The 23614-nt window shown below is 44.9% G+C and overlaps 1 protein-coding gene and 1 long non-coding RNA gene across 2 annotated transcripts in view; one reads left to right on the plus strand and one right to left on the minus strand.

The window, feature by feature from the left end:
- Positions 1-19837, minus strand: part of LOC311123386 (NACHT, LRR and PYD domains-containing protein 3-like) — a 44711-nt gene extending 24874 nt beyond the window's left edge. The window contains exons 1-4 of the mRNA XM_084197656.1: positions 19773-19837; positions 17185-18976; positions 16761-16926; positions 1929-2098 (exon numbers count right to left, since the gene is read on the minus strand). Of these exons, the coding sequence (XP_084053782.1) occupies positions 1929-2098; positions 16761-16926; positions 17185-18976; positions 19773-19809 (2165 nt within the window). The 5' untranslated portion in view covers positions 19810-19837. The remainder of the gene's footprint in view (positions 1-1928; positions 2099-16760; positions 16927-17184; positions 18977-19772) is intronic.
- LOC311123404 overlaps positions 1-23614 on the plus strand; it is a 192264-nt gene that overhangs the window by 26702 nt on the left and 141948 nt on the right. The gene's annotated exons all lie outside the window — the stretch shown is intronic.

Genomic DNA, 23614 nt, shown 5'->3' on the forward strand with positions numbered 1-23614 from the left:
CAAGAGATTATGTGCAAATAGAGATAATGGGGTGCAAAAGAGCAAATTAAATAACAATATAGGGATGAGGTAGTTGGGTGGGCTAATTTCAGATGGGCTGTGTACAGGTGCAGTGATCGGTAAGGTGCTCTGACAACTGATGCTTAAAGTTATTGAGGGAGATAAGAGTCTCCAGCTTCAGAGATTTTTGCAATTCGTTCCAGTCATTGGCAGCAGAGAACTGGAAGGAATGGCGGCCAAAGGAGGTGTTGGCTTTGGGAATGACCAGTGAGATATACCTGCTGGAGCGCAGACTACGGGTGGGTGCTGCTATGGTGACCAATGAGCTAAGATAAGGCGGGGATTTGCCTAGCAGTGATTTATAGATGGCCTGGAGCCAGTGGGTTTGACGACGAACATGTAGTGAGGACCAGCCAACAAGAGCGTACAGGTCACAGTGGTGGGTAGTGTATGGGGCTTTGGAGACAAAACGGATGGCACTGTGATAGACTACATCCAATTTGCTGAGTAGAGTGTTGGAGGCTATTTTATAAATGACATCGCCGAAGTCAAGGATCGGTAGGATAGTCAGTTTTACGAGGGCACCCTGCTGGCTACCCGAGGACGTCCCGAATGGGGGTCGTCCATTCCATCCTCCAGCACCTCCGAGCCGATTCCCATGGAGCTCGGGGGTGCTGGCGCTAGGGAGAGGAGGTGAGAGAACCCGAGGGGGGCCGTCCCCTGCACCAACGGTGGCCGTGGAGGGCACACTGCGGCTAGGTGCTGGGGAGGGTCTCCTGGGAGAGGGGACAACAGGTCACGCACTGGGGAGTCATTTCAGGTGAGTAGGCGCCCCACTTACCCAGAGCTCTCTGTTGGTCACCTGTGTATACCTGTGAGATTTCCACAGGTGGCACCTCATTCCCAGCATAAGGCGCTAGTAGATTCAGGCGCAGCTGGGAATTTTGTTGATCGTGAATTTTGTTCTAGGTTAGGAATTACCCTTCGGCCGGTGGAAGCCCCCTTCCCTGTTCATGCCCTAGACAGCCGGCCGCTGGGGTCGGGGTTGATTAGAGAAGTCACAGTACCACTTAAGATGACTACGCAGGGGGGTCATGAGGAGATCATTCAGTTTTATCTGATCGACTCTCCTGCGTATCCTGTGGTGCTGGGGCTTCCCTGGTTAAGGCGGCGGGGTGGAATGAGAGGGCCCTCATCGACCACTATCGATGCAGCCTACGAGAGGACGTTCGTCGTGAGCTGACTCCTCAACTGCATCCACATCAACACTGACAAAAACATGCTAACCTCTCACCATTACCAATAACAGAGGGGGTATGATCCTTGTGCCTCTGTAACTTTCTCATTCATCATCATTCACGATTCATTCATGATTATTCATAATCATAGTAGCATCCACATGAATGTAGAAGTGTTCAGAAACATATTCTATTCTTACTGACAATACAAGTGAAGTGACTCCAAAATGACAGGACATTATTCACCATTCAGTTTCTATTAGGAAAAACATCATCTAAAACACAACCAAGACAAACTGCCAATGCATTCAACAAGTTTGTAGAATCACAAGCTTGATGTAATCACTGTGGGTAAGGAATATGGGACCAAATACTAAACTTCTGACTAAATGAATTTGTCCAAATAATTACGACTTCTTCAAATGGGAGAACTAGACACATAAAGTGCTTTCGTATCTAAATGGTAAAACAGATATGTATGAAAATATCCTCAAATAAAAGGTGACATTCTGTACTGTCGCCTAATATGAAACTTTCTATCTCAAATCCAAAATGCTGGAGCATAGCACCAAATGTAAAACTGTAAGCTTCACTGTCCAAACACATATGGTGTGGACTATGTGTGCCTGGTAAACACATGTGGATCTGGTGAACAGTTATCACTTGTTGACCAACTACAGGAATACTGACCTCAGCGTCTCCAGTTTACAGTGGGGATTCCCCAGTCCAGCAGAGAGCAGCTTCACTCCTGAATCCTTCAGGTCATTGTTACTCAGATCCAGCTCTCTCAGGTGTGAGGGGTTTGACCTCAGAGCTGAGACCAGAGAAGCACAGCCTTCCTCTGTGACTAGACAGCCTGACAGCCTGCAAAGAGTCAAATCATATTAAAACCACACTGCTATTCTTTGGTGGTGAAAATTGTGGCAGTATATTTTTACAACTTATTCAGATATATCAGTGTCCTGAAACCCACCATATCCATTCATAAATGAATGTATCATTATTAGAAATGATCATAATATTGCTTGTAGAGAGAATGTATAGTACGAATATTTGAGTAGACTGACCAGACCAGTTTAAAAAGCAGTATCAGTCAAAAAACAGACAGTGAGGTATCAGATTTACCGTATTTTCCGCACTATAAGGCACACCGGAGTATAAGCCGCAGCAGCTAAATTGAATGATGTGTACATATATAAGCTGCACTGGACTATAAGCCGCAGGTGTTTTAATGTTTAATTACCATATGTAAGGGTTCGTGCACAGAGGGGATTGTCGTGAAAGAGATGGCTGCTTGAGGAAGCTCCCATTTATTAACATTTCAACAAACAAGTTGCATATTTGCATAACGTATTCCAGCAAAATTAGTTAACAGCGTCACAATCATTTAACCACTTAAGTTTGGTTATTTTTGAAAAACCTTGAAAAAGTGTGCACATCTTTGAATATTTATCTACATTATAGCCTACAGTAGTACCATAACAAAAAACAAAGCTTACAGCGCTTGACGAGGGAATATCAATGGCTAAATTAAATGTGTTTTTTTTAAAGTGCAAAATAAAGTGCCTGTAACACGACAGTAAGCGCGTAAACCTAAAGTTGCAGCAACACGGCTGCTTAAAATATACGGTAATCAGCCTACCAGAAAAGTAATTAATCCTCATCTTCATCTTTTAGGCTAAGGTGCAGTACACGGCTGTAACCAGAAAAGTCAAGTCATTAATCCTCATCTCCGTCTTCTTCCTGCGTACTAAAACCACCAAAGTCCTCATCTTCAGTGTCGGAAACGAACAGGCTCAGGGTGGCTTCGTCAGCCACTCTCCTCTCTCCTTCGTTGACGCTCTCAAAACCAACGAACTCCTCTTCGTCACTGTCGGAATCGAACAGCCTCTGAAGGGCCTCAGCTGTGGCGGCGTCCTCCTCTTCATCACGCAGCAGTCCAGCCTTTCGGAACCCGTTAATGATCGTGGATGTTTTGACACTCCTCCACGCTATCAGGATCCACTCGCAAACTTGAGCGAAAGTTGCTTTTCGCATGCGACCAGTTTTGGTGAATGATATATCGCCGCTAGTCATCCACGCCTCCCACTGAACGCGTAGTGCCACTTTGAACGCACGATTGACACTGATGTCGAGTGGCTGCAAATGCTTCGTTGTGCCCCCAGGAATCACAGCTGGAATCGAGTTTGTGCTCTTGATGGCTGCTTTCATATAATCCGTTATATGGGCCCTCATGCTGTCCAAAACGAGCAAAGCTTTTTTGGGCGAAAGAATCCTCCAGGGCGCTTGACGTAGCACTCATTCAGCCACTCATTCATTACGCTTTCCATCATCCACCCTTTCTTGTTGACTTTAAAGGAGATGCCTTTCAGGATCTTTTCTTTTGGCATTGTAATCCGCTTAAAAATCACCATTGGCGGAAGCTTTAATCCAGATGCTGTGCAGCCAAGAACACAAGTGAAATTCGTTATCTCGTGGCCAGTGGTTCTCAACGTGATGGACGATTCACCTTTCTTGTTAACAGTCCTAGTGAGAGGCAGGTCAAACGTCAAAGGCACTTCATCCATATTTATGATCTGGTCCGGTCCGATGGAATATTCCTCTATCATTCTTTGTGTGAATTCGCCGAAGTTTGTTATTTTTTCCTGGTAGTCGGGAGGGAGTTGCTGACACACAGTCGTCCGCGCCCTGATGGAGAGTCCCTTTCGTCTCATAAATCTGAAACACCAAGATGGTCCACCTCTAAAATTTTCAATTTTCATTTCGGTGGCGACTGTTTCAGCTTTCAGTCGGATCTGCACGGTGGAAACACCACGGCCGTCTGCTCTCTGTGTGTTCACCCAATCTTCAAGAAAGTCTTCAAGTTCGGGCCATCTGCTTTTATTACCTCTGAAAGCTTTTTTTGACTTTTTGCATTGAGACAGTTCTTCCCGCTGGCGTCTCCAACGTCTCACCATTGACTCATTGATGCCAAGGCTACGTGCAGCAGCTCTATTTCCTTCTTTTACAGCCAGATTGACTGCCTTTAACTTAAAAGCTGCATCATATGCATTTCTACGTTTGTTTTCCATAATGAGGGTTTGTGCATGAAAACTTCCTTTGCACAAACTGTCTCGCTCTCGTAATGTCTGTCTGTCTTGCTCTCGTTCTGCCTCTCGTTCTGTCTCTCGTACCACTCTCGGTTCCACTTTTACTTTTGCGCGCTACCTGTCTCACTCTTTTCCGGCCTCCAGCTTTTCCTGCTGGAGCCCGCCGCTTAAAGGTGGGGGGCGCGGACCGGTCATAGAGCCCATAGAGTTAAAGTTGGTAGACTGTAACCTGTAAAATCCATAGATTTAGGAGGTCTTCTAGTGGCCGTTAGCTGTAAAAATCCATAGATTAGCCGCACCGTTATATAAGCCGCATGGGGTCGAAAAATGGGAAAAAAGGCGCGGCTTATAGTCCGAAAATGACGGTAGATTGTATTGAGTATACAGTCCACACCATATCTATTTTGACAGTGAAGCTAACATTTTAAATGTGGCTCTATACTCCAGCATTTTGGATTTGAGATAAAATGTTTTATATGAGGTGACAGTATATAATGTCAACTTTAATTTGAGGGTATTTGAATACATATCTGTTTCACCATTTAGAAATGAAAGCACTTTATGTATCTAGTCCCCCACTTTTGAAGAAGTCATAAGTATTTTGATAAATTCACTCATAGTGTATTAAAGTAGTCAAAAGTTTAGTATTTGGTCTCAAACTCGTTGGTTGCATTTGCAGTTTGTTTTGGTTGTGTTTTGGGTTATGTTTTGTCCAATAGTAACTGAATGGTGGATGATGACTGGAGTAATTTTCTGTCTAAGTGAGTAGATAACATGTTTCTAAACATTACTAAATTAATCCTGATGATGACATGATTAAGAAAAATCATGAATGAATCATGTGAGAAAGTTACAGAGGCTACAACAAAACATGCTAACCTCTCACCATTACCAATAACAGAGGGGGTATGATCCTTGTTCCTCTGTAACTTTCTCATTCATCATCATTCACGATTAGGGGTGTAACGATCCATCTACTACATCGATGTATCGATTTATATTCATATGATCCAACTACATCGATCTGTGCTAGGCGAGTTGGCCTTTTGGACAACATATATCGATCTAACATCGTTTTAAAATGTAATAAATCGATTGTATCGATACTAGGAAATAACCCATTGGATTTAAGCACGTCATACTTTATATGCAGGGGTGCACATAACTGGTACGCAGATACGCAAGCGCGACAAAAATCAGGAATGCGTAATGTCACTTTTGTTACTACGCGCCTTTGCGTACTTGACCGATCTTCTCATCTAACCTTACACATGACATGTTGCTTGTCAACTACTGTCAGGGATGTCCAAAAAGCAACAGACATTAAGCAGATTCTTTGGAGTTTCGCCACCTACAAAGAAACGCCAACTGGAGCCAGAGCCGAAGAAAATACTTTTTTCGGAAAAGTGGCTTGAAGCTAACGATGAGCGCACTGAAATGTGGTGCAAGATTTGCCGCTCAAATCCACATCTAGCAGACAAAACAGGTGCATTTTATAAAGGCTCAAAGAATTTCAACCATCCTTTATTTGACAAACATGAAAAGAGCAAGGAGCACACGAATGTGGCGCAAGCCATTGCTAAAAGCTAGCCGAGAATAAATGTCCAGTCGCCGAGACATGCTGAATGAAGAACAGCGGCAAGCTCTGTTTAATATTTTTCTCTTTCCATAAAGCTAAACACGCACGTCCCATGTCTTCCTATTCTGAGGATGTTCCTTTACTGAATGCTTTTTGATGGATCTGAGGACATCACAAAAACTGAGCAGGAAATAGTTTACATTGTGTCTGTGTCCAGCAACGGAGAGTTTACTTCGGACTTTATTGGACTGATTGAATTGGGTGCTGACCGAACCGCACAGGCCATAACAGATGGACTTGTGAGACTTTTGGTAAGTTTCATAATACCAGATGGTCTGCATGGAGTCATGAAACACTGTTAAAAATATCAAGACTATTGCCAGCCATTAAAATGCAACTGGTTACCAGGTATTTATTTCAGTCACACTGGTTGAATTTTTGGCTAAAAGGTTACTGAATCGATTTCAAGTCACTGAATCGTTTCGGATCGTATCGTTCTAAATGAACCAATATCGTCCTTGAATCGTATCGACAACCACGAATCGTGATACAAATCGAATCGTTGTTAAAACGAATCGTTACACCCCTATTCACGATTCATTCATGATTATTCATAATCATGATAGCATCCACATGAATGTAGAAGTGTTCAGAAACATATTCTATTCTTACTGACAATACAAGTGAAGTGACTCCAAAATGACAGGACATTATTCACCATTCAGTTTCTATTGGGGAAAACATCATCCAAAACACAACCAAGACAAACTGCAAATGCATTCAACACGTTTGTAGAATCACAAGCTTGATGTAATCACTGTGGGTAAGGAATATGGGACCAAATACTAAACTTTTGACTAAATTAATTTGTCTAAATAATTATGACTTTTTCAAATGGGAGAACTACATAATAAAGTACTTTCATTTCTAAACGGTAAAATATACAGTGAGGGAAAAAAGTATTTGATCCCCTGCTGATTTTGTACGTTTGCCCACTGACAAAGACATGATCAGTCTATCATTTTAATGGTAGGTTTATTTGAACAGTGAGAGACAGAATAACAACAAAAAAATTCAGAAAAACGCATGTCAAAAATGTTATAAATTGATTTGCATTTTAATGAGGGAAATAAGTATTTGACCCCTCTGCAAAACATGACTTAGTACATTTACATTTACATTTACGTCATTTAGCAGATGCTCTTATCCAGAGCGACTTACAAATTGGTGCATTCACCCTATAACCAGTGGGATAACCACTTTACTAATTTTGTATATTTTTTTATATATATATATATATATATGTATATTATTTTTTTTTAGGTGGGGGGGGGGGGGGTAGAAGGATTACTTTATCCTATCCCAGGTATTCCTTAAAGAGGTGGGGTTTCAAATGTCTCCGGAAGGTGGTGAGTGACTTCGCTGTCCTGGCGTCGTGAGGGAGCTTGTTCCACCATTGGGGTGCCAGAGCAGCGAACAGTTTTGACTGGGCTGAGCGGGAACTTTTTTTTATTTTTTAAATTTTTTTATTTTTTATTTCACCTTTATTTAACCAGGTAAGCCAGTTGAGAACAGGTTCTCATTTACAACTGCGACCTGGCCAAGATAAAGCAAAGTAGTGCAATAAAAACAACACAGAGTTACATATGGGGTAAAGAAAAAAAACATAAAGTCAGAAATACAACAGAAAATATATATACAGTGTGTGCAAATGTAGCAAGTTATGGAGGTAAGGCAATAAATAGGCTATAGTGTAGAATAATTACAATAGTATTAACACTGGAATGCTAGATGTGCAAGAGATTATGTGCAAATAGAGATACTGGGGTGCAAAAGAGCAAATTAAATAACAATATAGGGATGAGGTAGTTGGGTGGGCTAATTTCAGATGGGCTGTGTACAGGTGCAGTGATCGGTAAGGTGCTCTGACAACTGATGCTTAAAGTTATTGGGGGAGATAAGAGTCTCCAGCTTCAGAGATTTTTGCAATTCGTTCCAGTCATTGGCAGCAGAGAACTGGAAGGAATGGCGGCCAAAGGAGGTGTTGGCTTTGGGAATGACCAGTGAGATATACCTGCTGGAGCGCAGACTACGGGTGGGTGCTGCTATGGTGACCAATGAGCTAAGATAGGGCGGGGATTTGCCTAGCAGTGATTTATAGATGGCCTGGAGCCAGTGGGTTTGACGACGAACATGTAGTGAGGACCAGCCAACAAGAGCATACAGGTCACAGTGGTGGGTAGTGTATGGGGCTTTGGAGACAAAACGGATGGCACTGTGATAGACTACATCCAATTTGCTGAGTAGAGTGTTGGAGGCTATTTTGTAAATGACATCGCCGAACTATGGTTCCGCAGAGGAAGGGGAGCCAGCAGGCCAGAGGTGGATGAACGCAATGCCCTCGTTTGGGTGTAGGGACTGATCAGAGCCTGAAGGTACGGAGGTGCCGTTCCCCTCACAGCTCCATAGGCAAGCACCATGGTCTTGTAACAGATGCGAGCTTCAACTGGAAGCCAGTGGAGTGTGCGGAGGAGCGGGGTGACGTGAGAGAACTTGGGAAGGTTGAACACCAGGCGGGCTGCGGCATTCTGGATGAGTTGTAGGGGTTTAATGGCACAGGCAGGGAGCCCAGCCAACAGCGAGTTGCAGTAATCCAGACGGGAGATGACAAGTGCCTGGATTAGGACCTGTGCCGCTTCCTGTGTAAGGCAGGGTCGTACTCTCCGAATGTTGTAGAGCATGAACCTGCAGGATCGGGTCACCGCCTTGATGTTAGCGGAGAACGACAGGGTATTCTCCAGGGTCACGCCAAGGCTCTTCGCACTCTGGGAGGAGGACACAACGGAGTTTTCAACCGTGATGGCGAGATCATGGAACGGGCAGTCCTTCCCCGGGAGGATGAGCAGCTCCGTCTTGCCAAGGTTCAGCTTGAGGTGATGATCCGTCATCCATACTGATATGTCTGCAAGACATGCAGAGATGCGATTTGCCACCTGGTTATCAGAAGGGGGAAAGGAGAAGATTAGTTGTGTATCGTCAGCGTAGCACTTGGTGGCAAAACCCTTGTTGGCAATCACAGAGGTCAGACGTTTCTTGTAGTTGGCCACCAGGTTTGCACACATCTCAGGAGGGATTTTGTCCCACTCCCCTTTGCAGATCTTCTCCAAGTCATTAAGGTTTCGAGGCTGAAGTTTGGCAACTCAAACCTTCAGCTCCCTCCACAGATTTTCTATGGGATTAAGGTCTGGAAACTGGCTAGGCCACTCCAGGACCTTAATGGACTTCTTCTTGAGCCACTCCTTTGTTGCCTTGGCCGTGAGTTTTGGGTCATTATCATGCTGGAATACCCATCCACGACCCTTTTTCAATGCCCTGGCTGAGGGAAGGAGGTTCTCACTCAAGATTTGATGGTACATGGCCCCGTCCATCGTCCCTTTGATGCGGTGAAGTTGTCCTGTCCCCTTAGCAGAAAAACACCCCCAAAGCATAATGTTTCCACCTCCATGTTTGACGGTGGGGATGGTGTTCTTGGGGTCATAGGCAGTATTCCTCCTCCTCCAAACACGGCAAGTTGAGTTGATGCCAAAGAGCTCGATTTTGGTCTCATCTGACCACAACACTTTCACCCAGTTCTCCTCTGAATCATTCAGATGTTCATTGGCAAACTTCAGACGGGCATGTACAGTGGGGAAAACAAAGTATTTAGTCAGCCACCAATTGTGCAAGTTCTCCCACTTAAAAAGATGAGAGAGGCCTGTAATTTTCATCATAGGTACACGTCAGCTATGACAGACAAAATGAGAAAAAAAATCCAGAAAATCACATTGTAGGATTTTTTATGAATTTATTTGAAAATTATGGTGGAAATAAGTATTTGGTCAATAACAAAAGTTTCTCAATACTTTGTTATATACCCTTTGTTGGCAATGACACAGGTCAAACGTTTTCTGTAAGCCTTCACAAGTCGTCCTGGTCCCTTTGCAAAAAAACAGCCCCAAAGCATGATGTTTCCACCCCCATGCTTCACAGTAGGTATGGTGTTCTTTGGATGCAACTCAGCATTCTTTGTCCTCCAAACACGACGAGTTGAGTTTTTACCAAAAAGTTCTATTTTGGTTTCATCTGACCATATGACATTCTCCCAATCCTCTTCTGGATCATCCAAATGCACTCTAGCAAACTTCAGACGGGCCTGGACATGTACTGGCTTAAGCAGGGGGACACGTCTGGCACTACAGGATTTGAGTCCCTGGCGGCGTAGTGTGTTACTGATGGTAGGCTTTGTTACTTTGGTCCCAGCTCTCTGCAGGTCATTCACTAGGTCCCCCCGTGTGGTTCTGGGATTCTTGTGATCATTTTGACCCCACAGGGTGAGATCTTGCGTGGAGCCCCAGATCGAGGGAGATTATCAGTGGTCTTGTATGTCTTCCTGTCACAAGCCGGGCTAGAACTCCGGTCTCAGATGTGGAAAGCTGGGGGTACTACCCCTTAGCCACAGAGGAGGTGTTGTAGGACCCAAATGAAACACCCAAGGCAATACTCCAGGTAAGTTGATTTAATGTTCCAAAACAGGAGGCAAAACAAAACAACTCCACGAGGGGAGAAAAACAAACTAAAGATAACTTCGAACAGCTTAACAGCAGGAGACACATAGTCAGGACGCAATAACCAAGTGAGAAACAAGGGGAAAACACACAGCTAAAATACTAAAGGGCAAACAAGGCACAGGTGACCTGGATCAAACTAATGAGGACACACGAGGAAGAACTAAGGCAGAGGGGAACACAGCTGACCTCTAGAGGCCCGGAGACAAACAGGAGAAGCAGGAAGCTGACAGGACCCCCTCCTCTAGGAACGACTCCTGACGTTCCTTCCAGAACACCCTGGCCCCCGGGTGCGAAAATCTCGGATCAACCCTGGGTCCAGGATGTCCCTGGCTGGAACCCAGGAGCGCTCCTCTGGCCCGTAGCCCTCCCAGTCCACCAGATACTGCAGAGAGTTCTGGACCCTCCGGGAGTCCAGTATCCGGCGGACTGTGTAGGCTGGCTGGCCGTCAATGATCCTGGGAGGTGGCGGGGGTCTGCGTGGGGGGGCAAAGGGAGAAGACAAGACAGGTTTAATAAGTGAAACATGGAAAGTGGGGTTAATTCTAAGGGAACGAGGGAGAACCAAACGATAAGACACAGGGTTAACCTTTCTAGCAATGCGGAAAGGGCCGATGTATCTCTGGGAAAGCTTCTTGGACTCGACCCGGAGGGGCAGGTTCTTGGTGGCCAACCAAACTCTCTGACCAGCTCGGAAACTAGGGGCCGTCCGGCGGTGGCGATTAGCCTGACTTTGGTATCTCTGGGAGGTCCGAAGGAGGGCACGCCTGGCCTTCTTCCAGGTCCGCCTACAGCGTTGGACAAAGCGCTGGGCCGAGGGAACACCAACTTGCGCCTCCTCCTCTGGAAATAATGGAGGGTTGTAACCGAACTGGCATTCGAAGGGGGACAATCCGGTGGCTGAGGACTGGAGGGTGTTGTGGGCATATTCAGCCCAAATGATATAGGTGGCCCAAGACGTGGGATTACTGGCCGCCATACACCGCAGGGTGGTCTCCAGATCCTGATTAATCCGTTCCGTTTGACCATTAGACTCTGGATGGAACCCTGACGATAGGCTGGCTGTGGCCCCAACAAGCCTGCAGAAGGCCCCCCAAAACCGGGACGAGAATTGGGGACCTCGGTCAGAGACAACGTCCAGGGGAATACCAAATATCCGGAAGACATGGTTCATGAGGAGCTCAGCAGTCTCCTTAGCCGAGGGCAGCTTGGGCAGGGGAATAAACCGGGCAGCCTTAGAGAAACGGTCTACCACCACTAGGATGACGGTGTTGCCCTGGGATAGAGGAAGTCCCGTAACAAAGTCCAGAGACAGGTGTGACCATGGCCTTCGAGGAACAGGTAAGGGATGGAGCAGTCCCTGGGGTCGCTGGCGTGTCGACTTTCCCTGGTTGCACACCGGGCAGGCCTCCACATAGACCTGCACGTCCTTCTTGATGGACGGCCACCAAAACCGCCGTCGGAGGAACTCCAGTGTGCGAGCACTGCCTGGATGGCATGTCAAGGGCTTCTCTCGTACCTCGGGAGAATAGACTCGAGACAGGGCATCCGGCTTGACGTTCTTGGTGCCAGGTCGGTAAGACAGGAGGAACTGGAATCGATTGAAGAAAAGGGACCATCGTGCTTGCCGAGGGTTCATCCGCTTAGCCTGTTGGAGATATTCCAGGTTCTTGTGGTCTGTGAGAACCTGGAAAGGGTGCTGAGCCCCCTCAAGCCAATGGCGCCACTCCTCCAAGGCCAGTTTTACTGCAAGCAACTCTAGATCCCCCACGTGGTAGTTGCGCTCGGCCTCAGACAGGCGGCGAGACATGAAGGCACAAGGGTGTAATCTCCCATCCGCACCCCTCTGTGACAGGACGGCTCCCACCCCCACCTCTGAGGCGTCCACCTCCACCACGAAAGGTCTTTCTGGGTCAGGGGTCACCAGAATCGGAGCAGAAGTGAAGCGGCGCTTGAGATCCTCGAAGGCCCCTGCTGCTTCCGGACCCCAGTGAATCCTGGTCCCTCCTCCCTTGGTAAGCGTCGTCAAGGGGGCTACCACCGAGCTGAAATTCTTGATGAACTTCCGATAGAAGTTAGAAAAGCCAATGAACCGTTGAACCTCCTTGACCGTGGCAGGTGTGGGCCAATCGTGGACCGCCTTGACCTTCTTGGGATCCATCTCTAGGTGCCCAGGAGTGACAATAAACCCGAGAAACTGAGTCTGAGAAACATGAAATTCACACTTCTCAGGCTTAACGTAGAGGTGATTGTCAAGGAGCCTCTGGAGAACCCGGCTAACATGCCCCTCATGCTCCTTCAGTGACCTCGAGAAGATGAGGATATCGTCCAGGTACACGAAAACGAACAGATTAAGCATATCCCGGAGAACATCATTAATCAGGGCTTGGAATACTGCGGGGGCATTGGTGAGCCCGAACGGCATCACCCGATATTCATAGTGCCCCGTGGGCGTGTTGAACGCCGTCTTCCATTCGTCTCCTGGCCGGATCCGCACGAGATGGTAAGCATTGCGGAGATCCAGCTTAGTAAACATGGAAGCCCCTTGAAGCAGCTCAAAAGCAGTGGCCATGAGAGGAAGGGGGTATCGATTCCGAACCGTGATCTTGTTGAGTCCCCGGTAATCAATACAAGGCCTAAGACCCCCGTCTTTATTTTCAACAAAAAAGAAGCCCGCCCCAGCCGGGGAAGTAGAGGCATAGATGAGGCCGGCTGCCAAGGACTCCTTAATGTAGGTGTCCATAGCTGCGTGCTCGGGGGAGGACAAGGAAAAGATCCGACCTCTAGGAGGGCAGCACCCAGGGAGTAGATCAATGGCACAGTCATACGTGCGATGAGGCGGTAAGGCAGTAGCCCGGGCCTTGCTGAACACTGCCTTGAACCGATGGTAAACACTGGGGACTCGGGAGACGTCAACAGACTATTGAAACTGGGTACTAGGGGCTGAGGGACTCTGAAGCATGCAGGTGAGTTGGCAAGTAGGACCCCAGCTTAGAATGGTGCCAGTAGGCCAGTCGATCTGGGGATTATGTCTGCATAGCCAAGGGTGACCCAGGATAATAGGATACTCGGGAGAGTCAATAAGATAGAAGGTCTCCTCCTGCTGGTGTTGAGAGATGGTAAGTCGCAGGGACTGAGTCGCCTCGGTAACCTTTCCTGGTTCCAGAGGTCTGCCATCTAAGGCTGTAACGGCCTGGGGTTGAGGAAGTAGTTGGGTAGGGATCTTAAGTTCCTTAGCCAAGGTTACATCCAGGAAATCACCTGCGGCACCGGAATCGATCATAGCCTGGACCCGATGCTGGTGGCCCCCCCAGGACAGAGTGGCTGGAATAGCCAGGACAGCGTTAGTAGGAGGCGCTCTAATTCTCCCCATCACAGCCCTCCTGTAGCTGGGCGGGGACAGGCGTTTCCCGAAAGCTCGGGGCAAGTGGAGCGGAAGTGGCCGGCAACCCCGCAGTAGAGGCACCGACGCTCCCTCATGCGACGTTCCCTTTCGTTGGGAGAAAGCCTGGAACGGCCTAACTGCATGCTCTCCGGGGAATCCTGGAGCAGTTCAGGAGCCGGGGAAGCTCTGAATGACGGAGTCCAAACAGGAGAAACAGAGCTGCTCAGAGGAACTTGGGACTGAGACACCTGACGGCGAGCCGTTCTCCGCTCTCTTAGACGATTGTCCAGGCGGATGGCCAAGGCTATGAGGGACTCGAGATCTCCAGCTGGTTCCCGGGTGGCTAACTCATCTTGAAGGGGCTCAGATAACCCTCCCTGAAAGCAGACCCTCAGCGCTTCATCATTCCATCCGCTCCTTGCTGCTATGGTCCGGAACTCAATGGCAAAATCTGCCGTGCTTCGGGGGCCCTGACGGAGAGACAGTAGGCGCTTGGAAGCCTCCCGCCCACTGACAGGATGATCGAACACCCGCTTGAACTCTTCTACAAATGCAGCGTGGGAGTCACAACAGGCCTCCTGGGACTGCCACACCGCAGAAGCCCAGGCGAGCGCCTTGTCTGAAAGAAGGGTAATGATGTAGGCAATCTTGGAACGGTCTGTGGGAAAACTTGAGGGTTGGAGCTCGAAGGTGAGGGAGCATTGGGTGAGGAAACCCTGGCAAGAGCTTGGATCCCCAGAAAAGGGCTTGGGAGGTGGTAGTCGGGGCTCCGCCAACCGAGAAGGCCGGTCGTCACTGGGGGGTGACCTGGGGGAAGGGAGAGGACCAGGGAGGCGTTCAAAGAGCTGGCGGAGGGAACTCATCATTTCGGCCAGGAGTTGAGAATGACTAGCCATCAGCTCCTCTTGTCGGCTGAGAACGGCTTCATGGCGCTGGAAAGAAGCCTCATGTCGAGTGATCACCGCCAACAGGTCCTGGGAACTGAGTGTTTCTGGGTCCATGAGGGACTTGGTTATTCTGTCACAAGCCGGGCTAGAACTCCGGTCTCAGATGTGGAAAGCTGGGGGTACTACCCCTTAGCCACAGAGGAGGTGTTGTAGGACCCAAATGAAACACCCAAGGCAATACTCCAGGTAAGTTGATTTAATGTTCCAAAACAGGAGGCAAAACAAAACAACTCCACGAGGGGAGAAAAACAAACTAAAGATAACTTCGAACAGCTTAACAGCAGGAGACACATAGTCAGGACGCAATAACCAAGTGAGAAACAAGGGGAAAACACACAGCTAAAATACTAAAGGGCAAACAAGGCACAGGTGACCTGGATCAAACTAATGAGGACACACGAGGAAGAACTAAGGCAGAGGGGAACACAGCTGACCTCTAGAGGCCCGGAGACAAACAGGAGAAGCAGGAAGCTGACACTTCCATTTCCTAATAATTGCTCCCACAGTTGATTTCTTCAAACCAAGCTGCTTACCTATTGCAGATTCAGTCTTCCCAGCCTGGTGCAGGTCTACAATTTTGTTTCTGGTGTCCTTTGACAGCTCTTTGGTCTTGGCCATAGTGGAGTTTGGAGTGTGACTGTTTGAGGTTGTGGACAGGTGTCTTTTATACTGATAACAAGTTCAAACAGGTGCCATTAATACAGGGAACGAGTGGAGGACAGAGTAGCCTCTTAAAGAAGAAGTTACAGGTCTGTGAGAGCCAGAAATCTTGCTTGTTTGTAGGTGACCAAATACTTATTTTCCACCATAATTTGCAAATAAATTCATAAAAAATCCTACAATGTGATTTTCTGGTTTTTTCTTTTCTCAATTTGTCTGTCATAGTTGACGTGTACCTATGATGAAAATTACAGGCCTCTCTCATCTTTTTAAGTGGGAGAACTTGCACAATTGGTGGCTGACTAAATACTTTTTTCCCCCACTGTATATGTGCTTTCTTGAGCAGGGGGACCTTGCGGGCACTGCAGGATTTCAGTCCTTCACGGCGTAGTGTGTTACCAATTTTTTTGCCTTGAGATCATTGACAAGATCCTCACGTGTAGTTCTGGGCTGATTCCTCACTGTTCTCATGATCATTGCAACTCCACGAGGTGAGATCTTGCATGGAGCCCCAGGCCAAGGGAGATTGACAGTTCTTTTGTGTTTCTTCCATTTGCGAATAATCGCACCAACTGTTGTCAACTTCTCACCAAGCTGCTTGGCGATGGTCTTGTAGCCCATTCCAGCCTTGTGTAGGTCTACAATCTTGTCCCTGACATCCTTGGAGAGCTCTTTGGTCTTGGCCATGGTGGAGAGTTTGGAATCTGATTGATTGATTGCTTCTGTGGACAGGTGTCTTTTATACAGGTAACAAACTGAGATTAGGAGAACTCCCTTTAAGAGTGTGCTCCTAATCTCAGCTCGTTACCTGTATAAAAGACACCTGGAAGCCAGAAATCTTTCTGATTGAGAGGGGGTCAAATACTTATTTCCCTCATTAAAATGCAAATCAATTTATAACATTTTTGACATGCGTTTTTCTGGATTTTTTTGTTGTTATTCTGTCTCTCACTGTTCAAATAAACCTACCATTAAAATTATAGACTGATAATTTCTTTGTCAGTGGGCAAATGTACAAAATCAGCAGGGGATCAAATACTTTTTTCCCTCATTGTATATGTATGAAAATCTTTAAATAAAAGGTGACATTCTGTACTGTTGCATAATATGAAACATTGTATCTAAAAGCTAAATTTAAAACTGTAAGCTTCACTGTCCAAACACATATGGTGTGGACTATGTGTGCCTGGTAAACACATGTGGATCTGGTGAACAGTTATCACTTGTTGACCAACTACAGGAATACTGACCTCAGAGTCTCCAGTTTACAGTGGGGATTCCCCAGTCCAGCAGAGAGCAGCTTCACTCCTGAATCCTTCAGGTCATTGTTACTCAGATCCAGCTCTCTCAGGTGTGAGGGGTTTGACTTCAGAGCTGAGACCAGAGAAGCACAGCCTTCCTCTGTGACTCCACAGCCTGACAGCCTGCAAAGAGATCATCATGATTTCACAAACTGTTAATTTAACACCAGTAGTGTAGAAGGACAATGGCAGATGCATTTGGTATATTCTCTTAAACAACTTATAGATTCATCTTCCGTCTCCTAGAATTGTATGGTCATATTGTTAGACTAATGTGAACATCAATGCATTGATTCAATATGTTATTCAATAATACACATGTCTCTAAACTGAATATTCCTTCCTGATGATTAGTACTTAAATGTCATTTTATGTACTCACAGAGCAGCTCTGGAGGCTTTGACCACTGGCAGCAGCCTCAGAAGACCTTCCTCTGATCTGGTGTATTTCTTCAGGTCAAACACATCCAGCTCCTTTTCTGAAGTCAGCAACACAAAGACCAGAGCTGACCACTGTGCAGGTGACAGTTCTTCTTCTGAGAGACTTCCTGATCTCAGGTAGCTTTTGATCTCCTCCACTAGAGAATGGTCATTCAGTTCATTCAGACAGTGGAACAGATTGATGCACCTCTCTGGAGAGGGATTCTCCCTGATCTTCTCCTTGATGTACTTGACTGTTTCTTCATGGCTCTGTGAGCTGCTTCTTGTCTTTGTCAGTAGACCTTGTAAGTGCTTCTGATTGGACTCCAGTGAGAGGCCCAGAAGGAAGCGGAGGAAAAGGTCCAGGTTTCCTGTCTCACTTTGTAAGGCTTTATCCACAGCACTCTTGTAGAAGGTAACTTTACGCTTGTGTCTGATCCTCACAGAAAAGTTACTGGACGTTGATTGAGGTTTGGCCATTAGATTCTCATTGTTGTTGATGAATGAGAGGAACACATATACAGCAGCCAGAAACTCCTGAATGCTCAGATGCACGAAGCAGTACACCTTGTCCTGGTACAGCCCACATTCCTCTTTAAAGAGCTGTGTGCACAATCCTGAGTACACTGAGGCTTCATTGACATCAATGCCAGCCTCTTTCAGGTCTTCTTCATAGAAAATCAGATTGCCCTTCACAAGCTGTTGAAAAGCCAGTTTTCCCAGTGACAGAATGCTCTCTTTATTCCAGTGTGGACCTGTCTCTTCTTTCCCAAGATACTTTTCATTCTTCTGTTTGGTATGAAACTCCACAAGGTGTGTGTACATCTCAGTGATAGTCTTTGGCATCTCTTCTCTCTTATGTTTCAGCATGTGTTCAAGGACTGTTGCAGAAATCCAACAGAAGACTGGAATGTGGCATATGATGTGGAGGCTCCTTGATGTCTTTATGTGTGAGATGATTCTGCTGGCCAGGTCCTCATCACTGAATCTCTTCCTGAAGTACTCCTCCTTCTGTGGGTCATTGAACCCTCGTACCTCTGTCACCTGGTCAACACACCCTGAAGGGATCTGATTGGCTGCTGCAGGTCGGGTAGTTATCCAGAGGAGAGCAGAGGGAAGCAGATTTCCCTTGATGAGATTTGTCAGTAGAACATCCACTGAGGTTGACTCTGTGACGTCAAAACAAATCTTGTTCTTCTGGAAGTCTAAGGGCAGTCGGCACTCATCCAGACCATCAAAGATGAACAGAACTTTGTACTTGTCGTAGTTGGAGATTCTTGATTCTTTGGTTTCCTTTGAGAAGTGATTGAGAAGTTCAATGAAAGTGTGTTTTTCAGCTTTCATCAAATTCAGCTCCCGAAAAGGGAATGAAAATACAAATTGGACATCCTGATTTGCTTTTCCTTCAGCCCAGTCCAGAATGAACTTCTGCACAGAGACTGTTTTTCCTATGCCAGCGACTCCCTTTGTCAGCACAGTTCTGATAAGTTTGTCTTGTCCAGTTAAGGGTTTGAAGATGTCGTTACATTTGATTGCAGTCTCTGGTCTTGCTTGTTTCCTGGTTGTTGTCTCAATCTGTCTCAGCTCATGTTCATTATTGACCTCTCCTGTTCCACCCTCTGTGATGTAGAGCTCTGTGTAGATCTTATTGAGAAGTGTTGGGTTTCCTTGTTTAGCGATCCCCTCAAATACACATTGAAACTTCTTCTTTAGATTAGATTTGAGTTCACGTTGGCAAATCACAGCAAGCTCATCTGAATGAAGAAATAACACAGAGGATATTAATATTACGTCTGTTTTAATGCCTACAGTATTGTTGGACTGTGTTATAAAGTTGTACATTATAATAATTTATTCCCTTAACTGTCTGTATAAATCTGTAAATGTTTTCATAATGCATTACACACTGGTGTGACTGATTATATAATTATTGGTATTATTGATGGTATTATTAATGTTCTCTCTCTCTCTCTCTCTCTCTCTCTCTCTCTCTCTCTCTCTCTCTCTCTCTCTCTCTCTTCAACACAACACAACACAACACATCCCTGCTGCTACTTGATGAGGTCACTAGGTGTTGTGTTAAGGCTGCTAAAATATCACTGAGTTACACAGCTACTTTAGCTGTACTTTAGCTACAGCTTTTAAATTTTTTTTTTCAACATGAGGCAGACAGCTCTTACTTTTACTGTATACTCTGTACTCTTACTGTATAAATGTGTAAATGTTTTCATAATGCATTACAGACTAGTGTGACTGATTATATTATTATTGGTATTATCTCTCTCTCTCTCTCTCTCTCTCTCTCTCTCTCTCTCTCTCTCTCTCTCTCTCTCTCTCTCTCTCTCTCTCTCTCTCTCTCTCTCTCTCTCTCTTCTCTCTCTCTCTCAATTAATCAACACAACACATCCTTGCTGCTACTTGATGAGGTCACTAGGGGTTGCGTTAAGGCTGCTACAATATCTTTGAGTTACACAGCTACTTTAGCTGTACTTTAGCTACAGCTTTTAAATGTTCTAAAACAGCATTCAACATGAGGCAGACAGCTCTTACTTTTCTCCAGTGTGTCAGCAAGCTCCTTCTGGTTCATTTTCCTCAGGACGTGCAGTGTGATCTTCAGAGCCCCCTCTCTGGCACTGCTCTCCTGCTTCTCATCTTCAGCATCCACCACTTCCTTATCCTGCTTCTGACTCTCAAAGCCTTCTGGGAGTTCTGGACTAAGAATCCTCTTGAACCTCTTCAGCTCGTTCTTCACAAATGTCATAATATTCTCTTCAAGCAACTGAAATAAATCAAGTATATAAGTTAAGCAAGAGACTAAATGCTTTCTCATGAACACATTAATGAATGATTGACAGATCAACTTTACTTGAGGTAAACAAAAACAAATGTACATAACAGGACCACATACACTGAATATGGAGGCCAGGTCTGTTTGATGACTCTGGGAAGACTGACCACTGAGTATCTCTGACTCTGATCTCTCCTGTTGGTTTCTGTGGACAAAACATCAGATTACATCTCCTCATCCAGGGAGTGCACACACACTCACACTCACACACACACACACACACACACACACACACACACACACACACACACACACACACACACACACACACACAGGGAGGGAATGTAGTGTTTGTTTAATATTGTTTAAGGACTATGAAAATGGAAAAAAGGTTTAGCATATGGATTATGAAAACAACAAAAATAAATGGTAAAATGGGAGATGAGAAATGACTAGAGACAGTGTTGTTTAACTCACAGACCATGACCCATGAGTTCTTCTTACCTTTGTTCACTAGAAAAGTCTCCCTCTCTAAAGTGTTCAGGTCGAACCATAGACCAGTCACTCTTCATGGACACACAGCTGGGTACAGGGGAGGCTGGTCTCTCCTGCTTGATTGGGCTTCAACACAACAGAGACAAACATTACGTCTCTCATCTACTCTGAACTCAGATGGGAAAACAAGAGTTTCATTCCAAAACGCTATATATCCATTTTCAGAAATGTTTGTAAATTAGCTTTTATAGTTTAAAGAAATTATGAAAGAGATTGGTGTGTTTTTTCACCATCTAGTCATGGTATGGGGTTGTTCAATGACAGACATGTATTTGTTTAAAATCTATCACTTGATGGTTTCATTTCAGAGAGACAAATAATCATGTTTTTGTGTAAAATGCTATATATCTGCCTCACTCTCAGAGAAATAAGTAGTACTGCTAGGTTTTACACAGTAATAATATATCTGCCTCACTCTCAGATAAATAAGTAGTACTGCTAGGTTTTACACAGTAATAATATATCTGCCTCACTCTCAGAGAAATAAGTAGTACTGCTAGGTTTTACACAGTAATAATATATCTGCCTCACTATCAGAGAAATAAGTAGCACTGCTAGGTTTTACACAGTCAAATGTGACCAACCGGCTCGATTCGGTCTTATGTAGCAACATTTGAAATGGTGTTTTTTACATTGGATAAAAGTAGAGACCCAGCTAGAAAAAGGTTTATCATACACTACAGTTGAGGAACAATGGGAAAGTAATTCTACTTTGAAAGATGATCAACTTGTAACCTCACTTTTGAGAAAATGATCTTTGAAAGTTGTGGTACACCTACTGGAGAGCTCTTCTTTATCTACAGTGGTGTTACTTTGGCAGATAATGTCACCCATCTAAATAAATAGTATATATATATATATATATATATATTGTTAACTAAATGTATGGTGTTTTTGGTTTATGTCAGTTTCATTGTTTGTTATGCTATAAATTGTTATGTTATGGTTGAAAGTGGTAAATGAACTAGAAAATGTCCTATTTTGAAATTCTGAGTAATTACTACTTTAGTAAGGATATACTTTATTCAGTACTACTGCAGTTGCTAAATAATTCCAATAGATGGCAGCATAAGACCATGAAAGACATTTCAGAAGGTTTGTTTAGTTTTTTCTCTGGATACACCACCACTCCCCCTCACAGGAAAACTCCTGCACACGCTTTTTACTGTCCCTTTCCACACTGCTAACGCAAGAGGAACGACTGAAAAAGCATTTAACACATTACCGTGAAATAATATAATGATGATTCATGTTTATTATTAGCTGTTTTTATGCTCATGTTTTGAAATTATACTTCATTACTATAACGATTATCAATAAGCCTGAACATTAATTTAGTCACCTCTGGTCGCGAAAAACGTATTTTCCTAGTACATTCATTGTCAGATTCATCAACCAGCAGCGAGCACTCTGCCTTCTAGCACAAGCGAGGGGCATGTTGAGGTACATTTGCAAACCGCAAGGGTTGCAAGATGTAATTTATTGGCGGGCTGGAAGACGCACTCTTGTTTTATCTATTCCGAGGTTGTACTCCTGAGTGGCGCAGTGGTCTAAGGCACTGCATCACAGTGCTAGCTTTGCCACTAGAGATCCTGGTTCAAATCCAGGCTCTGTCGTAGCCGGCCGCGACCGGGAGACCCATGGGGCGGCGCACAATTGGTCAAGGGTAGGGGAGGGAATGGCCGGCAGGGATGTAGCTCAGTTGATAGAGCATGGCGTTTGCAACGCCAGGGTTGTGGGTTCATTTCCCACGGGGCGCTAGTAAAAACAAAAAATAAAAAATTAATGTATGCACTCACTTACTGTAAATCACTCTGGATAAGAGCGTAGACTAAAATGTAAAAAAATGTAATGGCAATATTAGATATTTAAAAATGCATGTATACTAGGGTTGAGGTTGGAGCATCTGACTAGTGATTATTTACCAGGGGTTCAACACCTGCTATAGTCACCATTTAATTGCTCTTCCAAAAGCATCACAGGCCTAATACGAGATATATAGCTAACTAAAGTAATGAGTGACCATTTTAGAAAATCATGGGACATATAGTATTTGGTTGCATGCTATTTTATGTCAATCATATTGCTGCTTGTAGCCTATAACTGATGCTTCGTGGTCTTATGCTGCCATCTATTGGAAATATTTAGCAATTAAAAGTTATTAATTCACGTACAGACATTGGTGAGGCAGCTGAGAAATAAAGTGTATTAGATCAGTCTCAAACCTGCCCCAAGCCAATTGCTGGACTTTCACACAGAGGTTAATAGGTCACCCAATTCAAACCACATTTAAAAATAAAACAAATGTGTCTTATTTATCAAGTGTTCTGTCTTGCAATTATACATACAATAAAATAACAACAAAATAATCAAAACGCTATTTAATACTATAATTGTATTTACTAAGATAATATTATTACTAAAATAGTTTCTAAAAGTGTTCTAGGCTACCCTACCCTAGAATTAGGGGTTAGGGTTACGGCTAAAATAGGTTATAAGTAGGGTAAGAGTTTCTGTATAGCACTTTGTTACATCTGCTGGTGTAAAAAGGGCTTTATAAATACATTTGATTGATTGTTAGGTTTAGGGTTTTTATGGCAAAAAACTGTATGGGTTTATAGCACTCTTGCGCCTCCCTTTGGCCATCTGTGGGTACTACATAACTGATTCATTACATTTTTTACATTTTTACATATTTAGCAGACGCTCTTATCCAGAGCGACTTACAGTTAGTGAGTGCATACATTTTCATACTGGCCCCCCGTGGGAAATGAACCCACAACCCTGGCGTTGCAAGCGCCATGCTCTACCAACTGAGCTATATGACACTTGCTAGGCTCATAATCTGAGGTAGCAACTGTGTCAGATCTACAAATCCATTAGCTAGACCACCAGATTAGACAACAATCACCCCATTATACCCATTTGGTTTGCAACTCAGTGAACCTGTGCAGCATTCGCTCAATTTGATGCCTATGAAAGAAGATTTCGATGCATATCAAATTACCCAGCAGCCATTTAGAAACAACAAGTCATCAGAAAAATTGTT

This window comes from Coregonus lavaretus, assembly GCF_964263955.1.
Source record: "Coregonus lavaretus genome assembly, contig: HAP1_SCAFFOLD_241, whole genome shotgun sequence".
NCBI lineage: Eukaryota > Metazoa > Chordata > Actinopteri > Salmoniformes > Salmonidae > Coregonus > Coregonus lavaretus.